Source organism: Pyxicephalus adspersus, chromosome 4, assembly GCF_032062135.1.
Source record: "Pyxicephalus adspersus chromosome 4, UCB_Pads_2.0, whole genome shotgun sequence".
Lineage (NCBI taxonomy): Eukaryota > Metazoa > Chordata > Amphibia > Anura > Pyxicephalidae > Pyxicephalus > Pyxicephalus adspersus.
In genome coordinates, this window is record NC_092861.1 from 147,650,060 (window position 1) to 147,666,579 (window position 16,520).

General features: G+C 38.5%; 1 protein-coding gene across 1 annotated transcript in view; it reads right to left on the reverse strand.

The window, feature by feature from the left end:
- Positions 1-2,645: 2,645 nt before the first annotated feature.
- Positions 2,646-16,520, reverse strand: part of PARP1 (poly(ADP-ribose) polymerase 1) — a gene marked incomplete in the record, with an annotated part of 25,254 nt that continues 11,379 nt past the window's right edge. Inside the window, 18 exon segments of the mRNA XM_072409940.1 lie at positions 2,646-3,628; positions 5,349-5,463; positions 6,395-6,456; positions 6,737-6,864; positions 7,754-7,906; positions 8,435-8,533; positions 8,809-8,937; positions 9,041-9,163; positions 9,253-9,336; positions 9,955-10,083; positions 10,922-11,117; positions 11,811-11,943; positions 13,767-13,835; positions 14,049-14,282; positions 14,641-14,781; positions 15,610-15,748; positions 15,835-16,011; positions 16,400-16,516. Coding sequence (XP_072266041.1) covers positions 3,544-3,628; positions 5,349-5,463; positions 6,395-6,456; positions 6,737-6,864; positions 7,754-7,906; positions 8,435-8,533; positions 8,809-8,937; positions 9,041-9,163; positions 9,253-9,336; positions 9,955-10,083; positions 10,922-11,117; positions 11,811-11,943; positions 13,767-13,835; positions 14,049-14,282; positions 14,641-14,781; positions 15,610-15,748; positions 15,835-16,011; positions 16,400-16,516 — 2,313 coding nt within the window.

Sequence of the window (16,520 nt, forward strand, 5' to 3'; positions counted from 1 at the left end):
TATGTTGGCGCTATACAAATACTGTTTATTAATAATAATAATTTCCTCAAACATTCACTGGTGGGAATCTTCCAATGTTTCAATAGCAATAACGTAATCAAGCAATGTTTTCTTATAAATAGTGCCCTTTAAGCAGCCTTCCTTGACTTTTATAACATGGGGAGGAACCCTTGAAACGACTTTAAGGTCTTCAGGGACCATATTAATATGGATAATAAGACAAAAACCGTATTTATTTATTTATTTAGCGCCAACATATTATTCACCGCTGTACATTAAATAGGGTTAGCAAATAACAGACAGATACAGACAGTGACACAGGAGGAGAAGAGAACTCTGCGAACTTTTGAAAAAGAAAACCCCTTTAATTACAAGACAAATAAATGTAGTAAGAATGCAAAAACAGAACCGAAACCACCATAAATATCTGCGGTGGAACTAATAAGGTTTTTGTTTTTACATAAATACATATAGGTACAGTTTATTTACATACTTTTGTTACAATGCAGCAGATTTGCTTTGAGTTATATATAGCATTGGCTCCATACTTGTATGTTATTGTTTGCCCAAAACACATTTTACTTTTATCGCTGGAATATTTATATTCGCTTCAACATCTCCAACTCCTATGACTTTCCTTGCAGCCAGCGTGCCCACCCTATGACTTCCCTTGCAGGCAGCATGCCCACCCTATGACTTCCCTTGCAGCCAGTGTGCCTACCCTATGACTTCCCTTGTAGCCAGCGTGCCCACCCCATGGCCTCCCTTGCAGCCAACATGGCCACCCTAAGATTTCCTTGGCAGCCAACATGGCCACCCTATGACTTCTCTTGCAGCCAGCATGCCCACCCTTTGGCCTCCCTTGCAGCCAGTATGCCCACCCAATGGACTTCCCTTGCAGTCAACATGCCCACCCCATGACTTCCCTTGCAGCCAGCATGCCCACCTTATGACTTCCCTAGCAGCCAGTATGCCCACCCTATGGACTTCCCTTGTATCCAGCATGCCCACCCTATGACTTTCCCAAACATATTAACCCTTTTTTATCTCCACCATTCTAATGTCACCTATGATACATTGCTTCCTCTGCAGACAGCAGCTGATGCAGCATTCACAGGATTGACATAGAAATATTGGATTGATACAAAGTGGGTGGAGATGTAAAAACTGAGCACAGCATTTAGTAGGACAGTGAATTTTAGGTGGGACCTTATTGCACATTAAAAGTTAAAATTGGAATAATTAAGGATTTGATTTTCCTAGCATCTGTTCAGCATGTTGTAGTAATGCCAAGTAAAAAATAAGCAATGCATAGCCCCTTGTGTGCTGTGTTGGATATGGGCAATGCCATCATAATGAATGGGATGTTTTAATAAACATGCATTAAGGGAGCAAACAATTCTAAAGGCAACCTTACAAAACACACTCAAGCATGACTGCACACAATCAAGTTCGCTCTGAAAAAAGGTTTGAGGACCCTTAGGCCCTGAAGCACAGAATAGGTTTATCCTGACTATTAGGCCGTGCTGAGCATTGACCTGAACAAACAAGGATAAAATAAATAAATGCTGTTACTGCCCGATGCTTTCATCCCGATTGTGGCATCCCTACTCGGCGACACAGTTAACCAAGCAATGGCACCTCCAATATTTTCATTGTTATGGATGTTCATTCTAACACAATTCTAACCATCACTTTTCATAATGTACAGTAGATCTGATAATCATGTAAATTATCTTCTGCAAAGTCTATTCTTATGTGTTGCTTAGTAATCATCTAAAAAGCCATAATGCACTGGTGGGATGTAGTAAGCAGAGCAGAAAACACAGTATCATAGTAAGTCAGGTTAACAAAAAGCCATAAATATCTCCAACCACTGAGTTGATACATGGACATAGTTGATCTAGGGGAAGGCAAAAAAAACAAAAAACCCTGGTACAATATGCCAACATATTACCCAGCACTGTAAAAAGTCCATAGTCTTGTCACTAGTTGTCCCTCAAAGGAGCTCACAATCTAATGTTTCTAAAATATGTCATTACCACAGTCTAAGGTCAATTTTAGAGGGTAGCCAAATAACCTAACTGCATGTTTTTGGAATGTGGGAGAAAACCCATGCAAACACTGGGGGAACCTGCAAACTCCATGCAGATAGTGTCCTGGCCAAGATTCAAGCCTGAGACATAGCGCCGCAACAGCCAGAGTGCTGACCTCCGAGCCACCATGCTGCCCAGTTTGGAGACGATTGACCTGGGTGATCCTGCAACCCTGAATTGGATCTGATTGAAAACATTTTTCAACTGAGCGCAAATGATTTTTTAGGAATCCATTCCAGGTTTGCAGGCTCACCCAGGTTCTTCCATGATAGTCTATCTTCTCCAGTCTTGGAAAGCTTTATTAAATCAAATCCTATGAATTGAGGAGCATGGAATGCATTCAGGGTACAAGAGGAGGATGGCATCAAATCGTGCGAGACTGAGAGGAACATTACCTTTCACTACAGAAATACAGAAGTATACATAGTATAACAGCATTAGTTACCTTTGCTATGTGCTGAATGGGTGAAATTCCACTTTAAGTACAATGAATCAATGCTGAATTTGACCGTAAAACTCATACAGAAAAAGACCAGTCTGTGCAAAAAATTAACAGGTAAATTTGTTTTATTTTTTTATCTGAAAATAAACAAACAATTGCATTTGAAAAAAATGAAAAAACAGTCTTAAAGTGAAACTCCCAGCAAACAGCTACGTACAAAAAGTTAACGCATCCTGAATTCATGACTTGGATCTATGACTGTTTCAGACAGTTTTGTGGTTCCCGATTATGTACAAAGTCTCACATTTCTGCTCTGCCATCTCCTTCTTTTCTCAGCAGAAGTCGTGTGAAGCACAAGACCAGCTAAGCAGAATCACAAATCAGATGCATGCATTTTTAATGTGTATTTAACTGTTTGCATGGAGTTCTAATATAACTAAATAGGGGGCAATATAACTGTCCCAGAAAACACTATTAGGAAATCCAAAACATGCCATATTTGTAGCTTTTGGAATATTTTTGACTAGAGCACATAGTGAAGATTCAGGATCCTACAAACATTGACAGAGTTTAGTACAATGGTCGCAGTGGCTTAAAATGAGCCATACTGTCTATTAATTACAGAAATTATTCTATGTCAGTAGCATACATTTTGCATTTTCATACATGTGTACTGCCAATATAGGAAGGAAGGCTAGCCATGTATCACAGTGCATTTTACTAACATCCCCCTGTGGTGAGTGGAGGGATTAAGCATAATCCTTATAGTGTGTCAGGAAAAGGCTTTCTCAGTTCTACAGTTTGCATATCTACGTTGATGGGCAGCTGGTACATCTTCAGCTGCTGTGGATATAAATGACCTGGTAGGCCCTATCTGAAAAGCTAACCTCGTATAATATTTGGATAGCAGGAAATGATAAGACTTGTGGTTCCACAGACGCTGAAGGTCTATTGGTAACCTGTAAAGGGTCTAAAGTATAAACCATGGTTTGCAAGGCAGTGCGATCACCACATAAGTCCGCCTTTGTAGTTAAACTTCAGTTTCAAGAGGTACTTCAGGTTCACCTGGGCAATGTCATATACAATATATCTGAAGAGAGAAGTTAAGGTACAAACACTGTTTGGAAGTGAGAAAATTGTTTGATAACATCACAAAATGGAGCTGGACCAACAGCAATGATTAAAGAGACCCTGTCAGCACATCACCTGCTCAAAGAAGTAAAATATTTACCTCTCTCGAACTGCCACAGCTCCCCAGCTGCTGCAAACATTCAACCAGTCTGGTGGGTGCCCATATTCTGCAACCTGCAGTGGTTGCTCCTATTGGCTTGCATTGATATAATAATATTGATGTATTAATGGCACACTGCATTCTGAATTCCGACAGGTCTGAACTAAGCGAGACCCAGCTGAACGCAGAACTAAACGCATTGGTTGGTGGTGAGCTCCTGCCATAATCAACAATTTTGCACAGAATACTTTCCTATTATGGCACATACTCACCTATGTGTAGCCTTCCCTGCAGTGATGACCGGTCCAGGACAGAGCTGAGTTCTACACTAAACAGCACTTGCACTCTAAAATGTGGAGCTAAAAGCAGAACTAAACTAAAAGATAAAAAAGAGCCAATCTCACTGCGCATACGTGGTATTGACATCCTTATATTAAAGGGTTATCCACCCTTTTGTGTAAAGCAAAAAACGTTTCAGTCTGGTTTAAGGTTTTCTTAACGATTTTAACAGGAGAGAACACATTTCCAGAACATGTCCAGTTTTAGCCTTTTTTAGGTACGAATAGTTTTTTTAAACGGTAAAAAAAAAAATGTAATGGGTCAGAATGCACAGACTGAATGAAAGACTATGAGAACCATCTGCTAAATTTTTTGTGTCACAATTTGCTCATTGTAAAGTGAATAAATAGCAAACAGAGCAGATATGTGTTAATGAACATGTATGGGGACAAATCACTCCATTAATAATTAATCTAGGTATTTGATATGCAAAGGTAACGTCTCATATGTTACAATATGTATAACATATCCTCCCCTCCTATTGTGTGTTACTTCCCCTACCTAGATGCCCACCTATTGTGTTACTTCCCCCACCTAGATTTTCACCGGCCAGCAGCCTCTGTCATAAAATCAATAATATGCAGCCCGCCAGCACTGTTGACCAAAGTATAAAATACACACGTACAAAAAAGCTAATTTATATTTCATTAGAGTTGATCAACCGCCTTGCAATTATTGGCCTGCTACTCGGCGGGCATAATCGGCAGGATGGGAGTCCCCATGTGTGCACTGGGAATCCCCTAAGTCATTATAGCAGGCCTGTGCTGTGTGGGACCCGCACCGACCACGGCCACTCTGATTCCAACAATGTGCTCTGCACGGAGCCCGCACTGACACCGGACTCCGTGCACAGGGAATCTCCTTACGTCACCCTGGTGGACGTGTGCTGTGCGGGACCTGCGCAGACCAAGCCCACACTAACCCCGAGTACGTGCTGATGGTCGGCCCCCACACATTTTCACTTTACCAAATCTGGTCCTCTTTGCAAAAAGTTTGGACACCCCTGTTGTAAGCTCTTCGGGGCAGGGTCCTCTCCTCCTCCTGTGTCACTGTTTGTATCATTTGCAACCCCTATTTATTGTACAGCGCTATTTAATATCAATGCACTATAAAAATCCGGTTTATTAAGATTATTATTATTAATAATAATAATATCTCTATGTTATATAAGAACACACACACATCAAATACATTCATCCCTAGTAGTGCAATGAACAGTAGCAATGGTAAAAAAGGATACTCGTTATACAATAGACTGGTGTCACTGGCGTTGGTGGAAATGCCTTTTCCCAGAGGAACGTCCACTCCATCAAGTTGTACAGTAGCAGCGGGATCAGGTGAAGTTCTGCCCAAACCTACAAAACAGAAGAGATAACAACACTTTTTACAAATTCAGCTCCCAGGTACAACTTACAATCATCTGTGAGATTGAATTCCACAGCCATGACTGTACAAATCTGTAAGATATTTTTAAATCAAATTTAAACCATATTAAACTTGTAGAAACATGACGAAGAAAACAAATCTGCAACACCAATTTGCTATGTTAACATAACTGTCTACATTTTGTCAAAAGTTTTGTCAAAAGTTCAAACCTGGTTCTCTCTGAAAACAATGTTCTGATCTTTAAACAAGACTTTCAGCATGCTTCGATTTTTTGGTGAAGGGAGAGGTGTTTGCTTCTGTTTAATAGGACCACTTCCTAATGCCTCATCCTTTGTAATGATTATATTGCCTTTCCCCAGTTCCCCTTTTAGTATGCCACTGCACAGGCAGGTAGAATGCCCTAATAGCTTGGGTTGTGCGATGTGAATATCTCAGGAGTATTCAAGACAGGTAACCCCGTCTGCTGATATAATACACTCAACAACATTTAAAAGGATTAGTGGCATGTCAGCAGGGACCAGCTGATAAAATCATGAAGAGCCCAAGATCGGGGTGGGGGAAAAAGCAGCAGAGAAAAGGATAATGCTGGTTTCCCCAACTATGTATGCTTATGTAGGAGAAAGAACCAGAACAGGTAAAACAGCTCTAGTGATTTTAGTGGTCCTCTTTACGTAGGAAGTTGAAAGGGCTGCATATTAATTTGGTACAACCATGTGAAGCTCTTAAAAATACCTACTCATTACAACTAAATTGTAGTGATCTCGGTTAAATAGCTGCAGCTAAACTGAGTTGTTTGAATCTGCCTATAAACCATCCTTAATTCTACATGTAACTGAAACACCTCTAAGTAAATTAATGAAGAGATTAAAGAAAAACAGCTAGGTTCTATATACCACGTACCTTTCACACTATGTTTACCCTTAGGTAGTTTTGTTATGTGGGAAGCAGCTTTCAACTCATACCTGGAAAATAAAGATGTAAGAGGTGATGTGATGCACACATACATAATTAATAGGCTGCTTTACCACAACATGTTAATGTGTGCCAAGAAACATTATTGCAAGTGCTTTAAGGTACCAGAACATCTAAGTATAATTGAGCTCCTAATGTACTACAGAACATGCATAAATGTGCCAAAAATATGTGTGTGTGCGCATGTGTATATACGTACGTATGTGTGTGTGCATGTGTATATATGTGTGAGTTTGTGAATATATATATTTTCAGTTGATTTCTACTTACATGTTTCCAAGGGCAACTTCTCCCAGCAGGATCAAACCTGTCGGGTTATTCGGTGTTGTGTGACAGTAGTTCGCACTTTTAGATACCATATCAGCGAAATAGATACCTTTACCGAACATGTAACCGGTCTACAAGAGAGCAAGAAATGTGAACGTCATGTGAATACTCAAAAAATTACTGGAACCACAATTTCAAGGGTAAAGAGTGCTTCTCTAGATTACATAATAAATCTCCTAGCCAATAGATTTGCCTTTTTGTGCATTGCAGAGATGGATAGTTGATGGTGCTTATACACTTTAAATGAAACTAAATAAATAAAAAGGACCCTTGCCCCTGGCCCTTTCTGCCTTTGAAAGCCCCTTTTGGTCAATGTGGCTGCCAAAGCAAAAACTGGAGAGTCCACGATGACCGCACAATACAATTATTGATGGATTTACCCACACAGTATATACCCTTACAGGTATCTACCAAACGTTTGAATAAAAAAATGGGAAATTTTGGTTGGCATATATTGTAATACATGTTCAGTCTGGTTAACTGCATCAAAAGAGCTCTTTCTGGCTTTACTGGCTTACAAATCTGCCTGGAGCAAATGGTAATAAACGAACAGACAATTATCAATACTCAAAAATACTTAGTACTCAAACTCTAATCAAAAATCCCTGAAGTAAACTTTGTACTAAGTAAATTATGAACCTGCTATTGCTGAACCATGTAATTAAGTTAAACCTTTGGCTTTAACACCGGGTCTGTGACCAAGAACATCTATACATAGTCAGAGAAGTCAGAGAATTGTCCTTATATAGACATACATGTTTATAGGACAAGGATTTAAAAAAGTAAAATTGGAAGGACGGAGTGATAGCAAGGCAGCGAAAAGAGACAAGCTCAGTTTTCTTAATGTTTTGTCGATTCTGACATTACTAGACAGATGCTTTGCATCATTTTGTGCCCACACTATAGTATCTTGTTCCCATCCCTTACAATGTATACAGAAGGTATGAAAAGTATACTCACAACAGGTGCTTCAGGAGGGGCAATGCGCAAACCTTGAGAAAGGATTCCAGCAAAGTTTGTGGTTCGGGATCCGTGCCAGAGTAGCTGACGGTTGTGTAACTGTTTAAATGGTTTATACCTCTGTTTCTCTCCTTCTCTCTCAATCTTGAAGATCTGTGTAAGTAACAAAGCGGGTTAAAATTTAGAATTCAATTTTAAATAAATAAATACTAAAGTAATTGCATATCTAGTATACCTGTGAGTTACAACTGCAAATGAAACAACCATACCATGTAATTAGAATATAATATATTTGCACAACAGAAAACCTACTTTATTTTTATGCAGATAGGAATATGAGAATTAACACAAACATATTAAAGTTTCCTGTACTAGGACGTATAAACCACAATAAAAGACTTCTATTGAAATCTCCTTGTACATGTATTGCACAAAACATGGTTTATTGCTTAATTCTGCATAGCTAGTTTAGATTTTTTGCCAGTTTTATCTACATGTTTTTACAGAAACTCAACTGGATTCCTAGTGGTCTAGGAGTTTTAACATCATTGTATCAGTTGTGTCTAACAAGGAATTTGTGCTTTTGGGGAAACAAAGCAAAACAGAGGATTATACTGGGGCAAATGTATATTGAGATCTTCTACCCGGGGCCCCACATAACATTACATTCAAACCACTTACTTCAAGGACCTCTAAATCATAAGTATTGTGTGTCTCAGCATGTGTGTTCTTAACATATTGACGGATTATCTTGGCTTCTTCAGAGTCCTTGTCTACAACCTGTTATAAGAAAGAGAGCAATAGATAATTAAATTGGACATTCAGGCTTCAAACAATGCAAAATTAATTTACAAAAAGAGCTGGATGAAGAACTGATGCAAATGCTGAGGTCACATGGGTGTTGCATTTGAAGCAGTTTCTCATGAAGTTGGTTCTTGGTACAGGTAGGTTTACAAGAACATAATGTTAAAAATTTTAGTTGAAAAGGTCTGCTTTCAAACCTTTGTAATAAATTATTTCAGTCAATGATCTGGGCTCCTGTGAGATTTCCTTACCTTAATATCAGTCTTAATCTTCTCATATTTCACATCAATGGGATCCTTCTCTGAATCCTCTGTGCTACCCCTCAGAAGACTGTAAGCGACCTCTATATCTAGCAGATTATCCAGCATCTGCACCTTTGCCTGAAACAGAAAAATCAAATGTTTACCCTGCATCCTGAAGCTTTCTCTTAAGAAGTTTACAGGTTATGTTGGATCAATACGGCTACACAAACTATTCGCTGACCTGGATGTATTCCACGTTATCCAGGAGAGGGGGCTTCTTCATTCCAAAATCATGAGGTATTAATGTGTAAAAGCGATTGGACAGATCCAGTAGCCGGGCTTCAGGAGCACTATCAGATACAGCCTAGAACATAGTGGAATGGGTAAGGTTTAAAATGTCACCTCACAAATTTCCAATATGCCAGGTAATTGCATAGAATTATTTTTACTCACCTGCTGTACCTCATTCAGGATAGAGTACGCACTTTGAATCTGTCGCTTGCTAAGTTTGCCCAATGGCATTTTCTGTAGATCGATCTAGAATGATATGGAACAAAATGTTATATAAATTAGATGAGAAACAGAAAAGTGACATCAGAAAAAAACAAAGTAGTTAATCAAATCTGCTTCTTTTAAAATAAACTTGTGTGCTTTTTTGTCTCAAGCATGTTTAAATTTGCATCTCTGGACTGACTTACTACTTTTACCTAAGCATAGCTTACTCGGTAAAAAAAATTGGTTAGTTTTGAACTTCCCTCCTGCTAGTAACATACCCTTTGTTACCGATTGTAACCTCACACATTTCCAAATCTCCTGTAATGTATATTTAAAAGGTTTCTGTACATTCCTGCAGTCTCCCCCGATATGATTATGCACTATTTGTGTTATACTTCTCTGGACCTGTTCTTTCCTATCAAATATTGTTTTTTAAGAAAAGTCTCCAGTAGACGGAGAATTCTAAATGAAGTATAACTAAAGATATATATATATATATAGGGGAATCAGGACTTCCGTTCTCCTACTGGGGACTATGATTTACTAAAGAACTCGATTTGTACTCACTATTCCCATGGTAGGGAACCCTAAAATCTTTTCTCCAAAATATAATTATGAGATGTACAGGTTATATTTAAACTAATTTAGTGGATAACTTACCTCAAACTCCACCATGGCTTTTTTCATGCTCTCCACATCAAATATCATCTTGATGAGTTCCTGCACTGGCTTTGCAAGTTTAGACTTTGTTCCAGCTCCTACAGAGAGCTTCTTCACCACATCCTCCTCCTGACAAACACAAAGACAACAATAAAGAACTAATGTAATATAATAAAGTAGCTTGATAAATGGCATAGTGATGCCACTATGTTGGTGTCATGAGTTACATACTACTGGTTTAACCCTTGCTATGGCCACAGATTATGAATTCCTAGATGCCCAAGCAAAATATAGCACCATCATTATGTATTGATTAACTGAAATAAACTGGCTACATTTTTACCTTTTATAAAGTGCACAGAAATTGTATTACAAATAATGGGGGTTTACTCACACATTCGTTTTTTACACTTCTTATATCTACAAGCTGCAGTTCCTTATTTGGAAACAACTCCGGTTTACAATCGAAGCGGTCAGTAAGAGCTGGGTTTGAAAGCTGTTAGAAGGACCACAAATACCCAGCACAAGGATTTGAAGTGTAGAACTTTACTACCCAAACCGTGGGTGAGAATCTGAACAAAAACTGATAGCCCAGATAAAAAATAGATTAAATTATGAAAAACCCAAAGCTGACCTTCCTTTTTTCTTTTGAATCTATGTAAAATACAGGGTTTCATGGTAAGGAAATATAAACAGAGTTTTAGGTGCCAAGACCAAAGACTGCTCTCCAGCGGTTCCTCCTTTCATGCTATTCCCATATGTCATAAGCAAAAATAATACCAATTATCATTAGAAGAAATTGTGAGGACCTCAGGATACTATCCTGTCTCAAAGCAGACTACCAAAACATAAGTACCAATGCTGCAGATGCTAAAGAAGTTTAAACTTGAGCTACAAGTCCACAGATTTTCAGGTCAATAGAATTGGGTTCGCTAATCGCTGCTGTTATGCTATGTCGAACACTTACTTGGCCATAGTCTATCTCCAGTGGGTAGAACTTGTTGGGGTATTTTGTAAAGTTAGTGGAGTGCCAAGCATTGCCAGTCTTCTCCTGATACAGGTTAAGGAAATGGTCAATAGCTTCTTCTTTTGAGGACATTTCCTCCAGTTTGTTACTGCCGATGACTGTTCCGACTCGGCCCCAGGATCTGAACACCCAGTACCTGTAAAATCGAGGAGAACAACAAAGGATTAACTACAGACCAATGAAAGTTATAAATTACACTTCAGAACAAATAAGTGTTTTGTACTGAGTTAAAAAAAATAATGATCAAACCCGGATAATTAAAACCACCGGTTAACTTGTTAAAAAGATGATTAAATGCAATATGTGCAAGTACCTGACTTATGAGACTCTAAACATTACTGACCTATTCTTCCTCTCACCAAATTGCCTACCCTGCCTATCCTATATGAAATTATTCTGTCCCCACTAACCTGTCTGGATTACTTTAAAAATGTTCCTATATATAATTTTATTGGAAAAAAACTGCTAATAATGTAATTTGAATAATAATGTATTATCCTTCAAGTGTCAATCTAAAAAAATAAAAAATTAAGGGCATCATTGATGTTGCTTGGCTGTTATTCTGACCCATCAGACAAGTTAGATGTACCAAATATTGTGAAAAAAACTGCACACACAAAAAGGTTTCTAATACCTACAAGCTGTGGTTTGATCTACTGCCCCTTACATAATGACTGTACACTGTAATGATGTAGGAGCACGTGGATTGCACCACTAACTGCTATTCCACACCATGAATTAGGTACTTTACCTACCTGTTTGCATTCTTCTGTAGATTGTTAACTAAGATACATATGTATGCATCCACAATAATAAATCAGATACAGACCTTGCATCTCTGTCGTGTTCTATCAGCTGCAGTTTATAGTAGGAGTTTGTCCCTCTGGATATATCCACCAGGCCTAGGGTGGCACTGAAGATCTTGCTACTTTTCTCCAACACATGACATGAATTTTCAAGTCCTAAAGCAATCAAATATCAATTTGTATCAGACTTTTTATACCATACAAGTTGACTCCTGTCTATTGGTCTAGTGTAGTGGTTTCTAGTTTTTTTCAACTGGGTTTATAGGAGATATGCACATTCTTTGCTGGGTCTCCAGAAAATTTGATCTAAAGACAAGGACCAATTTTATTCTTATGGCAAAAATGGATGTTTTGTAAAGGAAACTAAAGCAGAGGAAAGCTACAATAAATTGGGCAGAAACATATAAACAGCATTTAGGCGGAGTCATAGAAGGGAATGAAAAAAAGGTCAGCTACACTGCAAAGTACCTATCTATCATATTGCCTGAGAGCTCCAATCTACAGTAACAAAAATAAATTAAAACACACTGTAAGTGTTAAAAAAAACACAATTACCAGCCTGCCAATACTGTAAGGGAGCATTAATAGATTTATTCTCTATTGTGTGTTACTTCCCCCACCTCCTAGATTGTAAGCTCTTCGGGGCAGGGTCCTCCCCTGCTCCTGTGTCACCGTCTGTATTCGTCTGTCATTTGCAACCCCTATCCATTGTACAACGCTGCGTAATATGTTGGCGCTATGAAAATACTGTTTAATAATATTAAGTATTACCTAAAAATTTAACCAACTAAAATCATTGTTTAATTCAACTGGATTAGGATCCTAAAATAAAGTACTAAAATGGTCACTGTGGACATAATCATGGACTTAATCATGGGTTGAATTGTGTGGTTTTCACACCTGCATTGTGTGCTCCTCTGTGTTTTAGGACTATAATTAAAATATCACCCAAGAGCATAGACAGGAGATTTTAACCTATGAGGTGTACTAAATATGACTTACATGTGATCACACATGCCAAGGGAAGCAGGGAGCCATCTCAAAGTGTTAATTTGATACTGTGGGACTACCATATGGTAATTTATGTCAAAAACAAAACTTACACCTAACACTAAACAAATAACCATAAAAAGAATAGAAATAGTTTATTAAAGCTGCAATGACTGCTTGCTTTAAGTCTTGTATATAAGTTCCAAGTGATGTTACTTGAAATGAAAGTGATTGTTTCCAGAAACAGTTTTACAAACTATTACTTTATAGAAAAGTGTCTTGAATAATGCTAAGCAGTTTGTCTTGTTCTATGGAGATGAGGAATGAGTGGCAAGTGCTCTGAATAAGGATGACAATAGTCAAAGTCAGTATTAGTCAGTGGTCCTAATAGCTAAACAATGTTGTGGGACACCTGTAAAGGATTTTTACCAAAAAGACGATCAAGAACAATCATCTCAGGTGGGGAAAATGTAATATCTGTAAAGATTTTTACATTCCAATTAATTTCTGTGCCCCTTTTAAAGCCCTTTAGATCCTGGGTTCTGTCTGTGGTTAGCCTTAGATTTCGGAGGTATTCCAAACTCTATGCCAGCATGAAGCCAGGTGTCCTGTCTGCCAAATATTATAGGCCAGGTGAGGCATTGTCCTTTTGACAGAAAAAATACAGGGGAAGGGCCTAATGCCAGGAAGGTGCAATGTGCAATCATGACCTGGACAAAGATCCAAAGGGGGTCCCACAGGGACACAGAAGCCAATTTGAAATCAAAAGCAAACACCTGCTGACAATGCAGGGTTCTTGCAAAACCTGAGAACTATCATTAGGTTGCGCTCCTTTAAATCCAAGCAGCAATTTAGAGGAAAAGTCTTCATGCTAGTAAAAACCGTGGCGGAACACATTTTAAACTAAATCTAATTTGAAATAACCGCTACCATACCATTGGTAATCAGGTCTGGAAAGAGTAGTTTCTGCTTTTCTGTAAATTATTCACCTGAGTCTGGGTCAACAGCTGCTCCACCTTTAACGGTCAACTTCATCTTTTTTTCAGACTTGCTGCCCCCTGAATGAAATCCAAAAAGAAAACTTTTAAGAGTAGAAATTCATATCGAAAAGCTATTTTTATGTAGTCTTGTTGGTGATATATTGATACAGATATCACGGTCCTTTATTATTTTCACAATGAAGTATATTTACAAAAACGTACTTCAGATGGGGGGAAAAAAGTGCACCTTGTATTCAAACTGGAGAAAAACAATCTCTTGGATGCACTTACCTTGCTCCTCCTTCACTTTGCCAGTACTCTTCCCAGTGCCAGACTTTGGTTTTGCCTGCGTCTCCTGTCCTGCCTCCTTTTTAATCTCTGCACCCCAGGTAGAGATTCCATGTTGGGTAAGCAGATCCTGGAAACTCTTGCCAGACTGTAAATCATTCAGGAAGTCCTCACTCACCACTCGAATATTGGCAGCCTTTAGCTCCTCCATTTTCTTACTCATCTTCTCCACCTCCTCTGTGAATGTGCAGAGCATAAAAAAGGTCAATATATCAAAGAAGAATTCTGCTACTTGCACCTAAACTGTACATATAAAATAGGCCTTATGTCATGAGAATAAATCTACTGTCATTTGTGCAAAACTAACAGCTGAATCTTTTCCAACCTGAGCAAAATTAATAGGAGACAGTAACCAGAGATAGACTAAAAAGACGCAGGAGTCTACCTCAGAGAAACTAAACAAAGATAAAGCGTCTCAAAGATTTTATAGGTAGGACCTAAACACAAAATGTTGTGAACTATAAATTTTACAATTACAGAAGACAAACAAGGCAAACAAAGCAGAAAAAAACACACATCACACGGAGGGTCTTACTTTGGGTGCTGACACAGACTGTGGCTTTGTTGGCAGATCCAGTAATCTTTCCACCCATTTCTTCAACCATCGCCTTCATGTCATCTTTGTTCTTGGACAGTTTGCCGACAATCATAACGGACATATTTGTCAGTGGCTTGCCTAATGGAGAAGCAGTTTATTCATCAGCAAGACATAAGAAAATACAGTTCGTATAAAACCACTGAAAGGGAAAAACTGTCCTCAGCAACAAGATTCTAGCTGTAGCCAGTTTTAGGTTTGGTCTCGTGCACTTGCCACCACAAACTTAGAAACCTCATTTGCACAGGCTGGCATCTACTCTTGCACTGCAGCAAGGTTTTACCTCCTGCAAATAATCAAATCCAAGCACATGTCCTAATTCAACTTTTTAAATGAATATCCCCCATCATTCTTTTTTGTTATTTATTTTTTGTTACCTTTTCTGCAGTGGGTTTCCTAACCTCACTTTTCCTCCTGTGCATTTTAGCTCATGTACTAAATGAAGGGCATCTTTATGTACTTTTCTTTAGTGAAAGCTTTTTGGTAACTTGCTGCTCCACAATAAACCTTAACATCAATTTTAATTGAGACAACCGCTGTGTTTTTTTGGTGTGACAGTGTTTTAATGCCCCTCACCCCTGTAATGCTCAGTACTATGGAAATGATGTAATGAAGCATCTACAGCAGCAGGGGTCTTTATTATAGAGGGTATATAAAAGTTTAAACCCCCTTTAGGACTTCATTCACAATCTGTGAAGACAAATCAGGAGGTGAAGGAAAGCACTCCAAATTATGGTTAAGCCCCTCTTTGACAACTATTTTGAACACAGGGAATAGAAGAGTATCAAGATCAAAAACATAGCGAGAAACACCCAAAAGGAAAGAACAACAAAATGAGATCAGAGATGATAAGCAGGAAGGGAGTCTTGCAGCAAAAAGGCCCCAGTAGAAACCCTGTGTATTGTTTACCTTCAGGTACCGCTTCTACTTTAACCACCGGCTTTGCAGGGACCGGAGCTGTGACTGATGTGGGAGATACAGCTGGAGGGAACGCTCTATCCTGTCTCTTAAACTTGAACTTTTTCAAATATGGAATTTCATGGAACTCCTGAAAAAATACAGAAATTAAGTTCTTATAAGTGTTAAATCTAAACATGGGGTTAATGTTTGTGTTTTTTTTCCTCTTAAACTTACCTTTGGAATTACCCAATCCTTCCTATTGGGGGTTTGTGTTTTAGCAACACATTTGGTCCAGGCACTGATGTCCCCTGTACAGTAATAGGCATCAGTCTTAAACACAAACTGTCCTTGGCATTCCTCGCAAGGAAGAAGAGCACCAAAAGCCATGCCGTCCGATACCCTGTCCAGGATCTGCAGCAAAGGAAAGCGGATAGCAGGGTTCATAGGAAAAAAACAAACAAAATAAAAAATAAATTCAGCAAAGACAAACTATTTTGTTGATTCACCAACATGATATGAAACATTGATAATGTATGGTTACACATTTAAAAACATATTTTACATTAGTTCCAAGCAGAACTAGTGTGCTAAAAAAAGTTAGTTAAAAGAAACGTACTGTAGCACTTAATTATAAGAACATCTGAACATTTTCTCCTAATGTGCTCCCAATGCATCTTGAGATCTTCCTGTAGTTCTTTCTCAGGGAGATTAAAGGCTAATCTATGACCTTTTTTCCACATATTCTGAAACATTTCTAAGTTTACCCTAAAACTTTACAATAGTTACCCACTAAACTTACATTGGTTTCTCCAGATGGCACCTGCTGTTTGTTGGCTATAAGCAGCTCTTTCAGGTCATTGGTGCTGCAAACCTTCTTCAGATCATCCTTGATACTCCAGACAAGTTCAGTTTGTTCCTGT